Source organism: Pezoporus wallicus, unplaced genomic scaffold (genome assembly GCF_028554395.1).
Source record: "Pezoporus wallicus isolate ANWC-B61680 ecotype Strahan unplaced genomic scaffold, APGP_CSIRO_Pwel_v1 contig_8110, whole genome shotgun sequence".
NCBI classification, from domain to species: Eukaryota; Metazoa; Chordata; class Aves; order Psittaciformes; family Psittacidae; genus Pezoporus; species Pezoporus wallicus.
In genome coordinates, this window is record NW_026641787.1 from 246851 (window position 1) to 267036 (window position 20186).

The 20186-nt window shown below is 47.3% G+C and overlaps 1 protein-coding gene across 3 annotated transcripts in view; it reads right to left on the minus strand.

Annotated features, from left to right (window-relative positions):
* Positions 1 to 20186, minus strand: part of CACNA1I (calcium voltage-gated channel subunit alpha1 I) — a 149669-nt gene that overhangs the window by 13888 nt on the left and 115595 nt on the right. For 2 of the 3 annotated variants that reach the window (XM_057425354.1, XM_057425353.1), the window contains exons 10-27: positions 17809 to 17960; positions 17031 to 17216; positions 16238 to 16355; positions 15611 to 15766; positions 15091 to 15181; positions 12953 to 13155; positions 11360 to 11776; positions 11127 to 11227; positions 9965 to 10088; positions 9084 to 9152; positions 7974 to 8158; positions 7512 to 7638; positions 6303 to 6428; positions 5645 to 5734; positions 4424 to 4616; positions 3215 to 3366; positions 1425 to 1534; positions 689 to 822 (exon numbers count right to left, since the gene is read on the minus strand). In XM_057425354.1, coding sequence (XP_057281337.1) covers positions 689 to 822; positions 1425 to 1534; positions 3215 to 3366; positions 4424 to 4616; positions 5645 to 5734; positions 6303 to 6428; positions 7512 to 7638; positions 7974 to 8158; positions 9084 to 9152; positions 9965 to 10088; positions 11127 to 11227; positions 11360 to 11776; positions 12953 to 13155; positions 15091 to 15181; positions 15611 to 15766; positions 16238 to 16355; positions 17031 to 17216; positions 17809 to 17960 — 2734 coding nt within the window. Of the gene's footprint in view, positions 1 to 688; positions 823 to 1424; positions 1535 to 3214; positions 3367 to 4396; positions 4617 to 5644; positions 5735 to 6302; positions 6429 to 7511; positions 7639 to 7973; positions 8159 to 9083; positions 9153 to 9964; positions 10089 to 11126; positions 11228 to 11359; positions 11777 to 12952; positions 13156 to 15090; positions 15182 to 15610; positions 15767 to 16237; positions 16356 to 17030; positions 17217 to 17808; positions 17961 to 20186 lie in introns of all 3 variants that reach the window. The other variant, XM_057425351.1, reaches the window with a different exon arrangement.

Genomic DNA, 20186 nt, shown 5'->3' on the forward strand with positions numbered 1-20186 from the left:
CAGGAGGTCCATCCTTTGTGTGACTTACTAATAGCACACTGTCTTCCCTTGCCCTAGAATAAGCTGATTGTACCCCTTTAGCTCCTTTCTCCCTTCTTTTGACTCTACAGCCCTGGTGGTTCTTTCTCCTCCAGTCCACCTCTTTCTTACTAATTGCTGTTTCTTCCACCCATGCCTATCGGGCTTCCTTTGCTTTATCCACAGTCTGGTCAAGAGCCCTCTTTTTTACAGAAATATGTATCACACAGTTCTCCCTCTGCGCTGATTTCATCACTTTCTCTTCTACCAGCTATCAACTCTTAAGGCAGCTTAGCACACCTTTACCACCACCAGGAAGATTCTGTCCCCTCCCTGAGCAAACTTCAACCTGCTTGGTGACCCCTTCTCCAAACACCACTTCCATACTTGCCCCATAAAAGAATAACAGGGAAAGTTCAGCTCTCACATGATCTGCTCGCCCTCCTGGTCATTCAAGTCCTGTTAAAATCACTGCCTCTAAATGCCTGGCTAAGGGAAATCAGAAAGCCTTAGCCTCTAGGCAGTCCTTTGCCACATCCGCTGCCTGCCTCCCTCCAAGGGCTAGAGACAGGGTGAGCCCTGACTCTACAGCCACTGTTCAATGAGTCATGGCACCAAGTCCCACTCCACAGCCACCTACACCCCTGCCTCTGACCAGCGTCTTTCTCACCCCGTGCAATACGCAGCACCCTCATGATCCGGATGATAGTGGGGTTAATTGGGAGAGCAGCATTGATTTCAATCTCTTCCAGTGTGATGCCCATGACAGATAGCAGCACAATGGCCAGATCTAGCTGGTTCCACCTTAAGAAATAAAAATTAAGAGAATAAAGGAAGATGGAGCTTTTCCATTTCTCTAAAAAAGAAAGTGAATTGTCTTCACTTCAGCCTAAATATTTCTTTACACATGAGTTCAATGCCCCACTCTGAGTCAGCCTGTACAGGCTTTTGCAGACAAACAGAGATTCACTTTGCACACCCCATGAGCAGCCAGAGGCAAGCCAGCGTGATCTGAAAGCATGGAGCTGTGTTACTATGGTGCTGTGCTTTGACTAATGGGCTCAGCTTTTTACAGCCTTACTACCTCGAATCAGCTTCCTTATATACGTTCTGCTTCAGCATGCGCCCAGTTTGCCTCAAGCTAAGGAAAAAATGGCTCTGTCTAACCCCACCTCCTTTGCTTTCTAGCCTAACCAGCAGGCGCCAACCAAAAGGCAATTTTTGGACAACTCTTACTATCGTCTAGGCAATGCAGCTCATGCGGGCTGACTCTAGGTCAATGCTGTGCAGAACTGAGAGCCAGTCAGGGCACTTATTCCAACTCGCACTCCGGATAGGGCTCCATCCTCAAAGCCACTGCAAACCCAGTTGTCCCACAGCCGCAGCTGACATAAGCCCCTGCTCACCTGTCTTTGAAGAATCGCCGCAGACCGAATGCCACCAGCTTGAGGACTGCCTCAAAGACAAAGACAGTGGTGAACAGGTAGTTGCAGTACTTGAGGGCGGTCTCCAGGGACTGCCAACAGAAAGAAAGGGAAAAGAATAAGGCAAAAGCAACATCAAGCACATAACTTCTGGGGGGACTCTCCTGAGTGCCAGGAATTCATTAGGAGATGTGGAAGCTGTCCCATGCCTCCCACCTATTTGAATGTGGAGGTTGCCAACTAAGGGCAACTGCCAGCTGTCTCCTCTGCCCCATGTTGTCCTCAGGATCTGTTCTTGCTCCTTTCTCCTGTACTGCTCAGCATAACAGGGAGGAGGAAGCTATTGCCAGGGGAATCCACCAAGTACCATCAGCATCCTCTGCCATTAGTTCATGACAACTGGATGACACCATGTTAACAGCACTGACATAGCTATCAACTAGGAGTGAGGCACAAAGATTACTCCAGCTGTGGATACATGTCATCTCTGATGGGAGGAAACCCCTCTGTGCCTTGGTCTGGGGCAGGTATATGTCCTATCTCTTAGCTGTTGGGCTTCTCGTTCCTTTATGTGCTGCCCCTTCTCCACCACCAAGGGCCAGTGTGAGCAGTGGGCAGTATTTGGTGGCACTTTCTACTAGAAGGGTTTGAAGAGCTTTGGGAAGATTCCTTAGCAGAGACTGACAGCAGGCTGGCATGGCTGGACCTGCATTCCAGGGAAAAGAGCTGAGGAGTAATGAAAAGGAGTGACTTGTTCAGAAACAGAAGCCTGATGTGAGGATGGTAACAGATAACAGTTGAGAGTTCCTGCAGAGGAAAACTGGGCACCATCAAGGGCAAGATAAAAGCTGGGCAGTTGGGCAAGATGGGCAAGAAACAGAGGAGACTGGCAGTAGATTTGAATGAGGACAGGCAGATTCAGTTCTTGATCAAAGCCTGAACTACCTTGGATAGCACCTGCTCGCACATGAGAACTGTCACCTAAACCAAGGGTCTCCTGAAGCAAAAACTACCACCGGACAGATACCATGATGAATACTTTGTCTACATATTGAGGCAGAAACCTCCTTTGACATGTAGAGAATACATTCTTTTTCCATCAAAAGCATCTATATCTTTGCCAGGAGCACTGGGAGGTACATGGTCTTCCCCAGCCAAAAAAGTACAAAATTTATTTGGCCTTCAAGGCTCTTTACTGGGAATCACACCCTGCAGCTGAAAGAAGCTCTGCTCAGCACTTTGGTCCTGCAGCTTCTCTTACGGAACAAAGGTGGCTTGGTGAAGACATCTCATCCCATGACCCGCAACCAGCCACCCTAGTACCCTCAGCTCAGGCCATATGATACTAACGTTTGGAAATCTGATGCAAAACCTGGAGCTCCCAGGACACTGCTGCTTCCATCACTCCTCTTGTTAGAATCCAGGGAACAGAAAAAGCAGACCAGGCAGCTAAATTTGGATGACCCACATATCCCATCAATAGAATATAAAGCGCAGAGACTTAATTGCACCATGCTTTCTAGGGGCCCGACTCTTGCTTAGATGCCTTCTCACTATTAATTTTAATGGATAACAAGTTTTTGAGTAGGGGCTATCTTTATTCATACATATGAAACTCTTCACATAACCTGACCTACTAGATTAAATCCTGCAACTCTTAACAGCATTTTTAGAGGCACTCAAGTGACCTACCTATGCTGGTGGTTATCAGGCAGCAGTTGCAAAACAACATAATAACTAGAGGCAGGGCTTATCTCCATGATCTCACTCACCACAGGTTGGTTGTAGTGCTCCAAGGACATAGTGACCACGTTGAGGCAGATGATGAAAGTGATGAAGATGTCCAGATAGTGGCTGGTGCAGACCGAATGAATAAGGAGGCGTATGGGGCAGTAGGTAGCATAGTACGGCAAACGCTGCGCCTCTTCAGTGGAAAGAGGGAGATGGGCAGAGTTAGGAAGAAATTGGAAGAAAGAGAGAAACACTGATGAGGAAGCAGGCATAAGAGTGGTAATAGGTGTTGAAAGGAAAGGGAATAAAGGTGGGATAGAGAAAGAACAGAAAAGGATAGGTAAAATATAGGGGACACAGGAAGGAGGGAAAAAAGTGCAAAAAAAAAAAGAGAAAAGTAGAAGTGGGGAAAAAGAAGTCGAAAAAGGACAAGGAAAAGAATGCTAGAAGGAAAATCTGTTAGTCTATGTTCGTGGGAATGGTGCTAAATCAGCATTTCATGTCTTGACAAATTAAGATCACAAATGACAAAAGGGAGCAGATGGTTCCAGGAGAGGCCCCAGGTTCTCACAAGGAGAGGGAAAATCTGAAGCGGAGGAAGGGAAAGCATGCCCACAGGCTGTGAATGGAAGAAAACCATCAGTTTGGGGTAGTAAGGATGATTTCCAGGGGCAAGTATGCTTTCGCAGTTTTTGTCTGAAGGTAATACAGAAGAGCATGGAAACACCAGGAAGAGGGCTTGCTTCTTCACAGTGGGTCTGGGACCCAAGGAGTGATGCTACAACACGGATAGGAAGAGCCAGGAACAAAACACCTCTTCTTCATATTTGGGGTTAAACACAAAGGATGGTCTGTCCAGATCTTCCCCCAAACACCCTCTGGGTTGTGCAGAAGCCCAGGTGGGACTATCCAAAGCCCAGGAGGTGTACCACTGCGTGTATGTCCTATTTTGACAGTGCATGCCAGCATGTGCACAGGGGTATTTTTGGTACATGTTATCTCACAAGGGGCAGGGTGTTCAAATGCCAGCAGCTTCCCCAGAGTCCCAGCACTGTCAGGCACCCCTCTTCCCCAAACCGCCCTGGTGAGGTGCATAGTGACACAGCAGTGGCAGTGGGAGGAAGGCTGAGAGCACGGCACAAGCGATGCAATTGGGAGACCAGTCCATTGTGAAAGAAAAAGAAGAGGAGAAGGTTTTTCTTAGAAAACCTTGGCCTACGAACCGACCAAACACTTAGGCTGTGCCTTACTCCTTCGCTTCTTCTCCAGGCGGCGCAGGCGCTTCTCTTCCCGACGGCGTGCTTCCTCAGCCTCCTGGTGCTGCCGGCACTTGTGGAAGTTCTCCACCACCACCCCCACGAACATGTTAAGCACAAAGAAGCTGACAATGAGGAGGAAGGATATGAAGTAGAGGAGCATCCAGGGGTTGTTGTTGGTCACAGGCTGGAGGAGGAGGGAGAACAGAGGCGGTTAATTGGTTGGGTATGTGATTGTATGGAAATGATGGGAATGGGACCTGCCATGGTAATTAGATGCTGGGGAGAAACTATGGAAATCAGGGGAGTGGGCTGAGAAGAGCTGGGGCTACAGGCAGGGCAGCTTGTGATTGGTTGACTGGATTTTGGCATCAGCTAGCGATTGATGGAATGAGAGGGAGTCCAGGTCCCATCTCTGCAGTCCTTTCTGCACAGTCACCCGTAATTCAGACACAACCCCAGCTGTAGGTTGAGTACATCAGTATGTGTGTAAAGGGTACAACCTTTACCAGTATGTGGTAAAATGGGTGGCCGGGCACTGGGAACACATTTGGCTTGAGGACAAATGTGAGACAAATTCGGTTCGAGACCACATTCACGCACCACCAAAATGGCAATGAGAATGGAACAGAAATGTCATGCAGTCTTGGAGATAAAGGACGCCCCGACTTTGGCTGGGGAAAAAAGCCTACAAAGCCAACAGTGGTACACCTTGTCCAGAGGTTCAGAGGTAAATGGAGCATCATCCCTGAGGTTCAAGCCTGTGGTACTGCACCCCATGGCAGGTGCCTGCACTGGACACTATCAAGGTCACTGCATTAGCAGTAGAGGAATAGGGATGCAGTGGGCATCAGCCCAATAGTCCCTGCTTTACAGGGTATTAAAATAACCATCTGTGGACCAGAAGAGAGCCAGCATGTCCGGACAGGCCCATGGCATTCTTGCTTGGTCATTACAAATAGACAAGGGCCTGCTGTGAGATCCAAACTCAGTAGAAGGTGAGAATTACCACAAATACCCACTTGCACAGCCACAGCCGCACTTCCCAGCATGGACCAGACATGACCCTGACCCCTTGCAAATCAGTGAGCAAAAGATTCAGAAGGGCCATGGAAGGGACTCCTGCTTTGAGGGAGGTGTCAGAAGCAGGACATTAAAGCATGCTTCTGCCTGAGGAAAGTGAAAAAAGGTCCTTTCACAAGGAAGCTTTCGTACCTGCTGGTCAACAGCCACAGCATCTAGTCCGTTATACATAATATTGACCCATCCATCCTTGGAAGCCAGAACAAAGAGGGACATCAGAGCCTGCAACATACAAAGAAAAGCAGATGTGGAGCAGGTGCATCTGTCAGGATGGGAAAAAAAAAAGATAACTCATGGGTTTACACTCTAACACACACAGTGTTGAAATACTCTTCCTGCCTGTGTCTCTGCACACATCAAAACCTGCTTCTTCCCCCATGGAGGGAAAAGAGGGGGGACAGGAATCCATGTGCAGCCAGACCCACCAGAGGAGAAAGGTTGTGAAGAACATCTGCTTCACAGCAGGAAGAAAAAGAAAATCAAGCTCTCTGCTGCCACCACTTTTCAGTGCAACCTGTAAGCATCATCCTGATTCCAATCCGCTAGTGACACAGTTCTCCATGGTGAGTGTGAGTGTGATGGCTTGACTTCATGAACGAAGATTTGGGAAGGGCTTTACCTATGCTTACTACAAGCGCGTTTTACTTCTGCATGGATACCCATGCTTAATAACCAGTCAGGGGTCAGATTTCCCAGGCACAGCATCTGTGCCCCAAGGAGGGGTACATATAGAAGGAAACGAGCTCTATGCTGGGTTCCCATCAGAGACAGAGGCTGTGGGCACACTCACCTGTCCCAGGTTGTCAAAGTTATATTTGTGGTGAACCCACTTGTAGTTAGCTGCCATGCAGTCGGACCGGTTGGTGATGTTCCTGATGTCGACTCCCAGGCAGTGGTAGAACTTCCCTTTGAAGAGCTGCAGCAGAGGAGAGACCCATCAGACCCTTTCTCCACAGGGTTCTCCATGCTACCTGGGATGTGCAGAGGCTCCTGAGATGTTGGGTTGGCTGAGGGGCTGCAAGCCACATGGAGCATGACAGGTAGGGGGGACCACCAGCGCAACACAAAGCAAAGCTCAAACACTGCTAAGGAGCCAGGGCCACCCTCAGAAACCCACAACTGGCTTTTCAGCCTCCTTCACTGCCTCAGGCTAGCAGTGATTGTAAACCCTTACCATCTGGCAGCCTTTAGTGCAGCCTTTTGGGGTGCAATTAGAGTCACAAATCTATTCAGTCCCCAAGAGTAATCTTCCTTCTCTGCTTCCCAGTTACTGAGAGATCTGATGGGAAAAGATCTCATCTGAGGGTAAAGAATCAGAAAAAAACATCCCCTGCTTCTCAGATACCCTTTTTTCACAAAGCTGCACTGCACTGCTGTGGCTCTTCTGCCCAGGACTCCTTTCCCCATATGGAAGGTACTGGATTGTGCATTTGTACAGATGCATCAGAGCAGACTAAGTATAGCGCATTCCCCGAGATGGAAATAACACCCACACCCTTGCTCCTCTGCAATGCAACAGCCGAAAATAAAGAGGATTAAACAAAAAAAAAATTAAATAAAAGGCTGTGGGTGGATTTAGGGCTCACAGTGAGGGAGAGAAACGGAGCTGACTGATGGCAGGGTTCACGCAAGCAGGTATTGAGCTGCTTGATCTTGTGGTATGACATGGACGTGCCCAGTGAGCCCTGTGCTCTGCCAGTCCTGGACTCTCCCTGTAATGCTGACCCAAACACTGATCCAACTCCTGCCAGGTATAAGCTTCAACTCCTGTCTTGCACACCCAGCAAAGCCTGCACTCATTGAGTGCCTGGATGTCCTTGCCAAATACTGTGGAGACATTATGGTGGGATACAGCTCATGGAGGAGAACAGATTCAGAACATGTCCTGGTTTGCCTGTATTCCTGCTCTGCTTGGCTCCCTGTGCCTGTTGTAGCATGTGGGGGTACAGGCACCCATGGTAGGGGCACAGGGGCAGTTTAATGGGTAGTAACAACCTACCTGCACGCCCAGGATGCCAAAGATGATGAAGAAAGCACAGCAAATGAGGACAATGTTTCCTATGGGCTTGAGGGAAGAAATGAGCGTCTCTACCACCAGCTTCAGGCCAGGGGCTCGGCTGATAACCCTGGAAGGGAAGGACAGGAAGGGATGATAGAGGGACAGGACAGGGATGTTTGGCCGAGGCTAAACATTTTGAGCAGCAGCAATGGACCTCTTTCTCCCTGTCCAGTGACCCATCAGGGGGATCACTCTCCTGTGACCAAAAAGCCTCTTCTGTGCCATGGGTTGGTTGTCTGATTAGGTACCTCCATGGCTAGAGCCATAAGGGGAACCTCCCTGAGGTTTATGGCTTGTCAAAGACCACCCTTTGCTGGGCACAGCTGGAGCTGACTCTGAGACCCTTGTGGGGGAGGGCTGGTGGGAAGAAGGGGGATGAGCAGGGCTTGGTGGGGCTCTGACCGGAGGGGACGCAAAGTGCGTAGCAGCCGGAGGACTCGCAGCACCCCCAGGATTTTGGCTCCACCAGCAGAGGCCACTGAGACCACAATGTCAATGAGAGACACGAAGACCAAGAAGCCATCCAAGATGTTCCAGCTGCTGCGGAGATAAGCCTGATCCCCAAAATACAGGCCTAAAGAGACTACCTGCAAGAGAAGGGAGAAGAGAGGGAGTTAAATGGCTCCTCTCCACATTGCCCTGGTAGAGGGACACTGTAGAGAGAGGAGGAGGATGGAGAACAGTTATTAACTCCACATGACACCAAAGTGTCATCTCATCTTTCACCTGGAAGGCTATGAAAGAAAATGTCTTTGGGGAAAGCGGTGGCATGTAACTCCAGAAATAACAGGGCCATGGTGTCTTCTCACCTTTCCTTTGCCTCTCTGAGGAACAGGACACTGTAGGGAACGCGCAGAAAACCTTCCCCTGTCATACCACAGGCCTGGGACACGTCTCCCAAATCAGAGATCACCTGGGAGGTAAAACCCCACACCAAAACCCATACTTTGATTCTTAAGGGGGTAGTTTGATCCTCAGGAGTTCTCAACACCAGCAAGTGCTACAGAAATCTCTGGTTTTGGGGAAAGCTGAATACCCTGTAAATCGTGGCCATAATTCAGATACGAATTTTAGGGATTTAATTTCAGGTGCCCAGTTTTAGGACTCTTTCCCAAACACAAAAGGGGAATAACAAGTTTTCTCCATTGTTGAAATGTATTTCGGCACCTACTGAATAATTATCTCAACTAAGAGCGTGTTATTAATATCGTTATTTCCCCCATTCTTCCAGAAATGGACATTTGACAACATTACAAAATCCATACCTGAAGATCAGCTATTCCTCCCATATACTAAGATCCCTTTGGATTTAAAGCCTAGGATAAGCATCCCTTCCACTCCTGACAAGAAAGAACTCAGCCCCAGGTAGTATCTGCCTTTACCAAGGTAGAGGGAAGGACTGGCACACTTGAAAAGATGGGGGCATTTTAAAAGTGTGCTGACCAAAGGCAAGCCTGGAGTTGTTCCTGACACTAGGAAAAGGCTCTGAGCTGTCCATGTCCAGTAACTTACCTTCAGTGTCATCTCAGCTACAAAAATTGCTGTGAAAATGTAGTTGGACACAGTGAGAAAGATTCTCTCCTAGAAAAAAAAAAATAGAGAAAGGCCTTAAATGTGTCTTGAGTTCTTGTTACTTTGTCAGGTCCCTCCGATGAACTCAATATATTTTGCTTTCCTGGGGAGGGTCTGAAAGTTGGGGAGATGTGCCCTTGGCAATGGTCAGTGATGGGCAACTTTGAGCAGCCCTGGAACAGCCCTGTGCCACAGCTGGGACAGGATCCTATGCAACTCTGCAAGTCACAGTGGATGGGATTTGCAATGCATCCTGAACATCTGTTTTCAAGGCACTGTCTGCTAGCACTGTTCAGTCCTGACCTGCTGCAGTGTCCTGGAACTCCTTCCTGAAGAGCTGCTGAGCACTGAACACTGGATTGTGCGTAAGTGCAGTAGAGTCTGGGGATCAGCTAAGGCAGATGTGCAGAAAAAGCCACTTCACTTGCCAGCTTGAGCTATCTCCATCTTGAGACATAGCTCAAAAGCAGCATACATGAATGATGGCATGCCATTCCTGCAGAATGGAAGTTACTTGTGTCTTTTAGTTCCCAGTCCCTGTCCCTTTTGCCAGTCATCTCTTAACTGCATGTGCCTGGAGGACTCACTGTCCAAGAGGGAGGGAACTAGGATTTCTGTATTATAAAGTGGGTTGCCTTGTTATAAAACCCTGCAGGGGAAGCACACACTATATGATGATTAATACTTAAGCATTTGAATAGATGAATGGGAGCTGGTCTTTATTGCTGAAGTTCTTCCAGAGGTCATAACAATGCCAGGAACACTTACAAACCTCTGTCAAATGTTGTGCTAAAAAGCTGGTTAGAGGAAATGTTGCTCACCGTACTTCTGTGTTCAATCTGTGGTCTCTCCAGGGCAATGGTGATGCAGTTCAGGAAGATGAAGGCCAGCACAACATAGTCAAAGAGCCTGTGAGCAATGACCGTTTGGCAGAGGAGGCGAAACCTGAAAGAGAGTTGTAGTAGGCACCTGTGCCTTGGGCAGAGTAAAGTTAGGAGCTGTGAGGACAGGGAATTGAGAAGTCTGGCCAAAACTGGACTCTGATATACCAACTTTCCTACCACTGATATTCACGTCCCTTGCCATGGCAATATCCCAAGGTGACCCACAGTCACACAGGGAGCCTGAAGCAGAGCAAGGGCAAAGCAAGGAGCTCTCATCTGTTGCCCAGTGGTTTTCTAACCACTATGGCTCTGTGCTCCTCTTTTGTCCTGTAGAGAAGAGGCTGAGTTTCATTTTTTTCTCCCAAACAGGGGAAGAAACCATGAGGCAAAGAGGCCACATGATGAAAGCTGAGGAGAGGCAGGTAGGTTGGAAGTCATGAGGACCTCACTTCTGTCCACTCTGAAAGACACCTTTGTCCATAAGCATAGGTGTCACACAGAGCAAGGAGTTCTCCATCATGACTTGTAAGGAAACATTCTTTACACATGGGTGAGAATACTGTTGGCTGGGGTAGATGGACATTTTCTCCTGGTGGGGAAATTAGCAGGAAGAATTTATCCCCAATTTCTTTTTTCAGGCAAGAAGAATCCTAACTTTGCCCTAAAAGGTGTGATAGAACCATTGATAAGTTGGTACTGGGACTGAAAATTAAATGGAGAGGCTGTTCTGGTACCAGGGGAGGAAATATCAGTATTATGTAGTTGTTAATAATACGTTCCTTCTCCTTTTTGGGTTAATGTTAGTATTCCCTGCCTTGCTTTGCTGTAAATATTTATGATTACACAAAAAAAATGGGATGCTCCAAAGGGTGGGAAAATCACAGTAACTATTTAGGATTTTCATCCTTTCTTTCATCTACAGAACCAAGGAAGAAAGCTGTTGCTTGGCTGTAGAAGTGGGGATGGAGAAGTCAAAACACAGCCTGCCCAGCTGGCAAGTTTAAAGTTGCAACCCAGCATGCAGATCTGGGGATGTGGCCAGCCTGGCAATAGAATCTGCCCCATTTTTCAACCCTCTAATGGCAAAAACTGCACAAACCTGTTTTGTGGAGAGAAGAGATATATGGACCAATCTTCCCGTAACTCACACCAGTCTGGCTTATAGACTTCCATCATCTTCCTGATGCGAAAGCACAGGGTCTGGAGAGACACAGCAGAAGCAAGTGCCACTGGTTACCTTCCACATGGTAGGGAGACTGAACTTGAAGAAGGATTTGTGGTTTCCAATAGCACTGTGGTGTAACCCCAGGTTCCTTCCACCCAAGTACTCACATAATCTATCTCTTCATCATCCTCTCCCCGTTCCTTGCGGTTGTTCATCTTTGGGAAGATCTCTTTGGCAATACTGGGCATTTTGCCATTGCAGTCTTGATGCTCACCAGCCCCAGATGCCGCTCCCAGCTTATGGGTCACTCTGTGGCCAGATGGGACGGAGGCCAACTCCATCAGGTCACAGGAGCCTTTGTTGTCCAGGGAGAGAGTCCGGCGGTGATGAAAGACCCTTCCTGTCCTATCTGGGTCCCCATCTGCCGCCCTGTGCCTTTCCCCAGACAGGAGGGATTCATGCTCAGCAGAGGGAGGATTGTGCTTCAGGCTGTGTCCCCGGGCCAGGCTGTTCCAGCTCGAGCGACGACTTCCCCAGGCTCCACTGCAGCCCCAGGCACCATAGTGGGAACTGCGAGAGCTGGACTGTAAGACAGTAGGATAGGGATTCAGAGACTCTGAGCACAAGGAGGGAGCATGCGATCCTATTTCAGATCACAGGCTTCTCTCTAGCCTCCTAAGCCAGGAGGTTGCCATTTTTCAGTCTTTGAGGAAGTTGTATGGTGGGAATTTAGCAGCAATCATTGTAAATCTGACAATAAATCAATAATGAGTTAGCAATGTTGTTGACCATGATTACTTTATAGCACCATCTGTGTGCAAAGTGCTTTTGGGGAAGGTAAATAACAAAGGCAAAGGCCAGGTGCCTGATGTTGTTACACCTGCACAGAGCAAGACTAAAGCTCTCCAAAAATCTCATTGGCAGTTTTTTACACTGCCGTGGGGTAAAGGATAACACAAAGTACAGGGTGATGAGTAATCTGACACACCGCCTTTGAGTTCAGTCTTAGTAAAAGGAAGAAATGAGAGAAACAGGCTTGCTGGTTACAGTCCAGCCCAACCACATCAGCAACTTATCATGTAGTATGCGGCTGCCAGCTCTCTCTGTTTAGAAATAACAGGGGTATGAACCCTCTGAGCACTGATGCAACCCCCAAAGCTGTGTGTTTTAGTGGAAAGCCCAGAAGCTGCTGTTACAAGGTGGGTAGGTCTGAGACGCATTCGCTAGACAGCCAGCAGCGCTTGGGGAAGCATTAAGGGGCAGAAGGACCTACTATGGGGAGCTTCAATTCAAGATTTCTCTCTTCAATGTTATAAAAGCTTCCAGAAAACTCTTCTGTTACGGGACTTGACAGTTTTGGCACCACTCAGTTATTCCTATGCCTTTAACTCATCCAGAGCACCATTTTGTGCCCTGTGCTCTAGAAAAACAAAGAAAGAGCAAGGGGACAAAACATGTTTCACTCTAAGAAGGAGACTCTGTCTTCTTGCTGTTCCTCCTCTCCTGCCAGAGGAATATAAAAGAGCTGAATCCCACACTCAATGGTATATAGGTCAGCAACCTGGAAATTGACTTTAATAATCTGGAAATGTCGATAAATAATGTGAATCGACCTGGCTTCCTAAAAACAGGCAATGTGCTTGTGTTTGAAGTCTACAGCAGCAGTGCAATCCTCCACAGCAATCTCCAGCTGATGGACAGAAAGACAACAGAGTGCTTGGACCTCAAAAGAAGGGTACAGCACATTTCTAGTCACTCACCAAGGATCGCTGGTCGTAGGTCATTCTCCCCAGGGACATCACACTGCTTTTTCGGGAGCCGACAGCGACATGGATCTGGTCAGGCTGCAGGGAATTGCGTGAAGAGTTGGTGACACCCCCAGCAGCCAATGGTGGGTTGGAAGAGGACAAGGATGGGTCCAAGTGACCATTAGGTGTCACAGGAATTGCACAGAGCTTGGGATCTGGGTGGAAAGATGCAGAAAGAAGAAAGAGAAAAGAAGAAGGTGGGTTCCTCACTATCCAGTGACTGTTTTGGTGTCTAAGCTGTTTAGCATGTTAGCAGAACCTAGCAGAATATTACCTGTTTCACGTCAATCAACACGGATTCCTTCTGATTTAGGGTATTGTAGCAAAAACTGGGAAGATTTTGAAGTAATCACCTCAGCCCCCCAGACTGACAACAGCAATCCTTGGGGCCAGGCAAACAAGCAGAGTGCTGGTCAGGCAGGCTCAGGCTGATGGGCACAGCAAGAAGTCAAACCCTGGCAGCAAGGGGAGGAGAGTGTGCTTCTGCACTCCAAGAACAGACACCTGCATCTTCAGGCCTGAGCAAATACTGTCAGATTGGCCATTTAAAGCAGTTAAGCTGAGACACTGAGGAAGAGACTAAGATGTGAAGAGATCTGCAGCCATTCACGTATTGGAGTCATCTTTAAATCCCTGCAATCATACTCTTCAACCCAGTCTATCCTACTACACTGGACCTCTTCAAATGACTCATCATTGACCTTGAAGGTCCAAGATATACCTCTGAGGGGTATGTTAGGCATTGTGGATGACCATCAGCATTTGTCAAGATGGATGGAGAGGATGGAGTACTGGATTTTAATGCCTGAAAGGAGTGGAACCATCAATTCTGTTTTGACGAAAGTCACATATACACGCCTGCACACAATGCAACAGCCAAGAGTGTAGCAGCAGGCTCCATAACCACTTCCGTGTCTGCCCTCCTATACGTTTGGCTATCTTCAAAGTAAGCTCTGATATGGTGTAGCCATGTAACCCAGGATCGCACTGCTGTGAAAACAGCTAAGTTGCCATAAAGAGCTGTGACAAACCAGCACTAGAGCCACTGCTCCTTGTTGTGGGAGCTGTATTTAAGCTCAGACCTGTGTTTGTGGTCCTTGTCTGGGTTATGCTGTGAGTATACTTGTGCCTGTTCTTGCACCTTACTGATCCCAATCTTGCCCTGCTGACTGGACTTTCCGGCTTGGCCTCAGACCTGCCTCACCACTGTAGACTTGCCTAGCAATCACTGAACCATTGGCTGACCCTCGCTAGTGTCAGCAGATCTGCTCTGCTCACCTTGTGTATGTACTGTGCATTTGTGTGATCAGTGTGATCCCTGCCCTCCTGCCTGGCTGTCCCCGCCACCTCAGCTCCTCTCTCACCATCCATCACAGAGCAAGCTACTCTTGCTGCTCCCTGCCACACAGTCCTGCATGAAGTACAATACCTCTTGCACAAAGACTTGCAGTCTTCAAGGAAAGACTTTGAGGGGTGGAGACCTTACCTGTCAGTCTGTAGGCAGACTGTTCCGACAGTTAATTATCTTTTCTTAAAAATATGTGTCTTTTCTCAGTCTGAATTTACCTAGCTTCAGCTTCCAACCTTTACAATCTCATTATGCTTTTTCTTCTCAATTAAAGAGCCATCTACCATCAAAAATGTCTCCTTATGTTTGACACTCACAGCATTTGCGATAAAGTCATTTCTCTGGTTTCTCTAAGCTTCATTACCTCTTGCAATAAGACAAGATTTCCAGATTTGTCTGAGTCCTTTTTAATGTGTTGGTATGCCCTGTCCAAATGTGGGTCCAAGATATTGACACAGTATTCCTTAAATGGTGCCCCTGAAGCTAAGCAGGGACAGTCTCACTCCTGAACTCCTAGTTGCTGTTCTGTTGGTCGTTCAAGAACTGCTGCCTTTAGCTACCACATTCTTCAGGATGCCATCACAGCTCTGTTTTTCTGCAGATAACACCACAAACTAGCACAAAGGTCAAAATGAAAACTGTAAATTCTTGGATATTAGAGTAAATTTTCTGTACAATCTGCTTTCAGACTTCTCACTAAACAACAAGACATAAGCAAATATGGCTGTTTGAGCTACTGTACCTGAGCCTTCCTGAGCCTCTTGGAACTGATCTAACTCATCCATGTTTGATGAACTCTGATCTTCATCTGAGTATGACCGGTTGGCATCACCCTGGAACACACAAATTTAGAAGTTGGGAACTCATAAACAGAAAAGACCGTTTGCTCTTGTCTTTTGTTGCTGGAACAACTGTAAAACCCTCCTTGGCAGCCAGGCACCAGTGTGATCACTGGAAAAAGCCTCACATGACCTGAGATGGCTGATGTACTGCGTTCTTGCTTTTGGAGGAACAAAGGACTTACCCTGGTAGGATAGGGTCTGTTGCACAGGGTGGAAATTGTGAGCTCTCTTCTAAAGGGCTTGTCTCTTTCCTTGCAATAATTAATACTGTTGGTTTGGGTTTTTTTTTTTAATGAGGCCTACCCTGAACTTAACAAGGGAAATGGCAGAAGTGTGATACTTTGGAAGTCCTCCACCCCAGCACTCTCAAAGTTCCTTAGTACCTGTGTTTCTCCTGATGCAGCCTCAGTGGCAACTCACCTCAGCCTGGAACCCTTCCACAAGAATTGCCACCAGCAGATTGAAGAGGACGTAATTGCCAAATGTCATGAGAGCCACAAAGTAGAGGGATGCCCATGGTGAAGTGGAGGCCATTCCATTATAGAGCACAACATTCCAGTCCTCCTGGGTTAGGATCTACAACCAGGAACAGAGGCCACATAAACATGTAGGAAGAACTCAAAGGGGATTCTCAGAAAAGGACAGTGAAAGGATATGCATCAGGACCACATAGGCCCCTTAACTTCCCCATAACCATACACACACTGTCCCCTGTCACTGTCCATCTGTGGTAGTGCCCAATAGTTTTAGCTGAGTAAAGAAGAAACACAATCATGTTCTGAGGTGATGGTGTTAAATATGGGAGTTGCCACACAGGAGTGATATTTGCAAATTGTCTCCTAGGGAAGTAGGAGCATCTCTGTCTGAGAGATAGACCAGTTGTTTGGTTACAGCACACAGTTGTTCTTCCTCCAAACGTCACAGGCCAGCGCCTTTTGTGCGGCCCTTAGTGCTGTTAGGAGCAAGTGCAACACTCAATGAGAAAAAGCACCTCCTCATCCTCTTCACTTTGCCCTGGCCCACCAATGGAGAGAAAAGTGGGCTCACCTGGAAGACGGTGACAATGGCCCACAGCAGGGAGTCAAAATTCTTCCGGTCAGGAACTGTATCTCCCGTGTCTGTCCTGAGGCTGAACTTGCAACCAAAGATGTGCATTCCCAGAATGCTGTTGGGACAAGAAGTGGAGATGGTATCAAATATAAATGTCTCTTCCATCACAACGAGCTCATCAGAGTAATTCTTTTTCACTCCCAACAATCTAATGTAACGTCAAAAAAGTGAGGGGTAGAACAACACAGCCAGACCTTTGGGACCTATCTGTGAAGAAGGAGCTGTGTATCGCACCCCTATAACTCACCAAAACCCCTTGCTTTCCACCTGTACTGCTTCAGAGCTATTTCCACTAAATTGTCCTTCAGATCTACTCTCTTCATCATTCTCGTTTGCTTTCATTTTTCTTCATCTCCCCACCACTGCATCTGATGAACTTTCCTGGTTGCTTCCTGCCACCTTTCTGCCAGTCAGCCTCTAGTCTGAAATCTTCCTGCAGCCAGTGCTGATTACCAAGAGACTTCACCTATCCTACAATGGGACATGATGCTCAACATGTGCATTTGGTGGCAGTATTTCTCCAACCCATCCAGGCCAAATCTTCAGCTGCTGAGCCCAATATAGTGCAGCAGTAACCTCAGCCCTTATGAACAAATAAGCCTTTGTCACTGCTGCCTGAGCCTAGAGCAATGAACAAGATGAGTCATGCAATCATGCTCTGAAGTTGCTGTCCACATGAGCCATGCAGTGCCCCTCCAAAACACTGTGAGGCAACTAACTGCCTCCTCACCTGAATATAAAGATGAAGAGCATGAGGAGCATGCAGAAGGTGGCTACGTTGTCCATAGTCTTCATCAGCACCACAAGCTGCCGGCGCAGTGCAGGCATGAAACGCACCAGCTTCAGCACCCGCAGGAGGCGGAAAGTCCTCAGCACAGAGAGCCCCCCATCTGCCTGGCCGATGATCTCCCAGATGCTATGGCCCGGAGAGGCACAAGGGAGTACAAGGGACAAAATGAAAGACAAGTGAATGAACAGAAGAGAGAGAGAAAAAACAATGCTAATCCTAGTTTCCACCTCTACATTGGCAGCAAATATCAGAAGGAAAATCTGTTTGAGCAAGATAGAATTAGAAGCATATACTATAGGCATGTGCCTATATGTAGAAAGCTGCTTTTCTCCCTTCAGATGAACATGGCACTGCATGTTGCAGGAGTGAGGAAGGGACTGCAGCATTAAATTCCAGAAAGACAGGTTCTTCTATCACACATTAAACATTTATAAAATATTTCACAGCTAATATTTATTGTGGATTTACAAGGCAATCACAATTGCCTCCATTCTACAGAGGAGAGAACTGAGGGGCAGAAATGCTATGTGGCTTGCCTAGGGTGATTTACCAAATGTTGGGAAAAGACATCTTGTTCTCCCCATCCCTGGTCTTGTGCATCAGCTCAGCTCCTCCTAGTATAGGTGCTAAATCCTTTTGAAAAGGCACATGGAAATGTGCAAGCTCTTTGGAACTCTTTTCTATGAATATTTCAGTTGATCCCCATGGCCCTTGTCACCTGATGATGACGATGATACTGTCAAAGATGTTGTAGGGGTTGCGGAGGTAATCAAAGAGACCAAAAGCAGCAAGTTTCAGGATCATCTCCAGGGCAAACATGCTTGTGAAGACAACGTTGCTGATCTCCAAGATGTTAGTCAATTCCTCTGGCTGGACAGAAAGCAAATTCAGAGAGTCAGAACTGAAAGAGCCCTGAAATTATGGGAAATAAAGTGCTACCCTTCCCAGGGGACAGGCTTCATAGGGAGCTGCGAGGCTTCCATGGGTGAGATTAGAGCTGGATAGAACCACTTCCACTCCAAATCCTTTGCACATTTACTACCTTCATCATAGATTACGTCTCTAACAAATTCTTTTACTAGAGATGGTCAGGAGCCCCACAGCCATTTACACAGACAAAGCTGACCAAGTGTCTCCCACATCCCACTGCACATCCAGCTAAAGGCTGCTTTATTTGTGCAAAGAATTTGAGTGTTTTTTTTTAGCAGGGCAAAAGTGCTGATCTGTGGGCCCCTCTTTCTTCAAGGACTTCTTCCTCTGAAGTTTCCACATGCAGCTAGCATATTTTTTTGCTGTCATTCTGAAAACATTTGAATGATAGGAAAACAGTTCCCCATCTTCCTCTGAATCTTACTGCACTTCTCCACCCCTTTTCCCTCTATTTTTATCTTTATCATTTTTCTTTCCCCCACTTCCCACTAAATCTTTCGTATACATTAGTTCTCCGTTCTTGCTCCAGCAGCCTTTTCTCATGCCTCTATCCTTAAAGCGGTCTCAGTAATTACCTGCCTATAAGGGAGAGGAAGAGCAGGAAAGAGTGAGAAAAAGAGAAAAATGAACTCCAGGAAAAAAAGGAAAAAAGAAAAAAAAAAAGGCAATCTGACCCTTCTTTCAGCCCCAGTGAAACAGCCTTCTCCAGCAGAGACCGATGTGTTTGTGCATATGAGAGAAAGTGTTTTAATGACTCCATCAGCGGAACAAGTCTGAGCAAATTAAATTACTCCTCCTTTTGTTTTCTGAATTAATGAGTTTTTCTTCAGTGTGTGCAGCCTTGGAAACTTCCCTGACAAAGTCAGGAACGGGTCTAGACTGTTTCCTCAGGAATGAAATGTTGCTTCACGGGGAAACAGAGGCTGCACTGATACCTTTGACGAAGGATGTCAGGATCTTGCCATCGCTGCGAAACAAAGGCAAACTGAATTTGGAATGGACTCACCTGCTCAAAGCACTTCTCATCCAGGGACTAGGACTGCACCACAGCCAAACCAGGGCTGAGGTCTTGAACAAGTGAGAAAAACTTCCTCCCAGTATAATGGGTTGCATCTTGGAGCCAAGCTAGACAACCCATGGCCTTCAGACTGCATGAGACTGCTAGGGCAATTAACCTGATGCTGGACATCACCTTCCCAAGCAGCAGCTGAAGGGGACCTGCTCCAGATGAAGGTGTGCCACCTTTCCAAGCACAGGAACAAGGCATGGCAGTTCCAAGGCACTTCTTCAGGGCTCCTCTGGCCAAAATTTCCATGTTTACCTTGAAGTAGTTATGTCATACCTCAGACAAGTTTACATATTTGATGTATAATGGACTGTGCCACTGAGCCCCAGCTCCAAGTCTTCAAGGTGGGTCTGATCCAGGCTCTGTGGTAGCAGGCAGTACTGTTCTCACTGTTTGGATACCCATGCTGAAAAGGTGGCTGAGGACTCCTTACTTCCTTCATGTTGGTCTGAGTTATGTGTGGACCACTCTTTTAAGCATCATGTAAAAAGGATGGGAACAAAGCTGCAAAAGCCTGTTGTTTGAGGCAAGGGAGGACACACATTCCTAGCACTGCAGAAACGAAAAATCAGTCCCTGCAGGTCAGAACCAGCATTTTTACCATGAGCTCATTATTAGTGCCCACTAGAACAGCAGTCATGGTCTCTATCTGAGGACTGCAAAATTGCTGTTTTACTGAAGAGCAGCCTTTGTGTTGGCTGTACCCGTTACTTACTCATCTGTTGGAAGGTGAAGTGAGGAAGGAACGTAGCTCTGGGCCTGATCCTCCCCCTGAAGCAGGGGGCTGTTTTAACCCCTTCTCTGGGACCCCCAGGGGCCCAGATCCTCCCAGGTGAGTAATGGACTCGAAACTGCTCCTCACTTCTGTGGCTTTCCATACCCTTTGCTGATTTCTTGCACTGCTCATTGCAGATTTTTATTGAAATACTCCATTTCTTTAAAATAAAGGAGATGGCTCAATTTCTATCCATAATTATATTTGAATAACAAAACCATCCTGAAAAGGAGGGGGAAAGAAGGGGAGATAACACTGAAGAGAGAAAAACAACAAGCAAGTGCACATAGGAAGGGAGAGATGAAGATCACTTCATGGAGAGCCA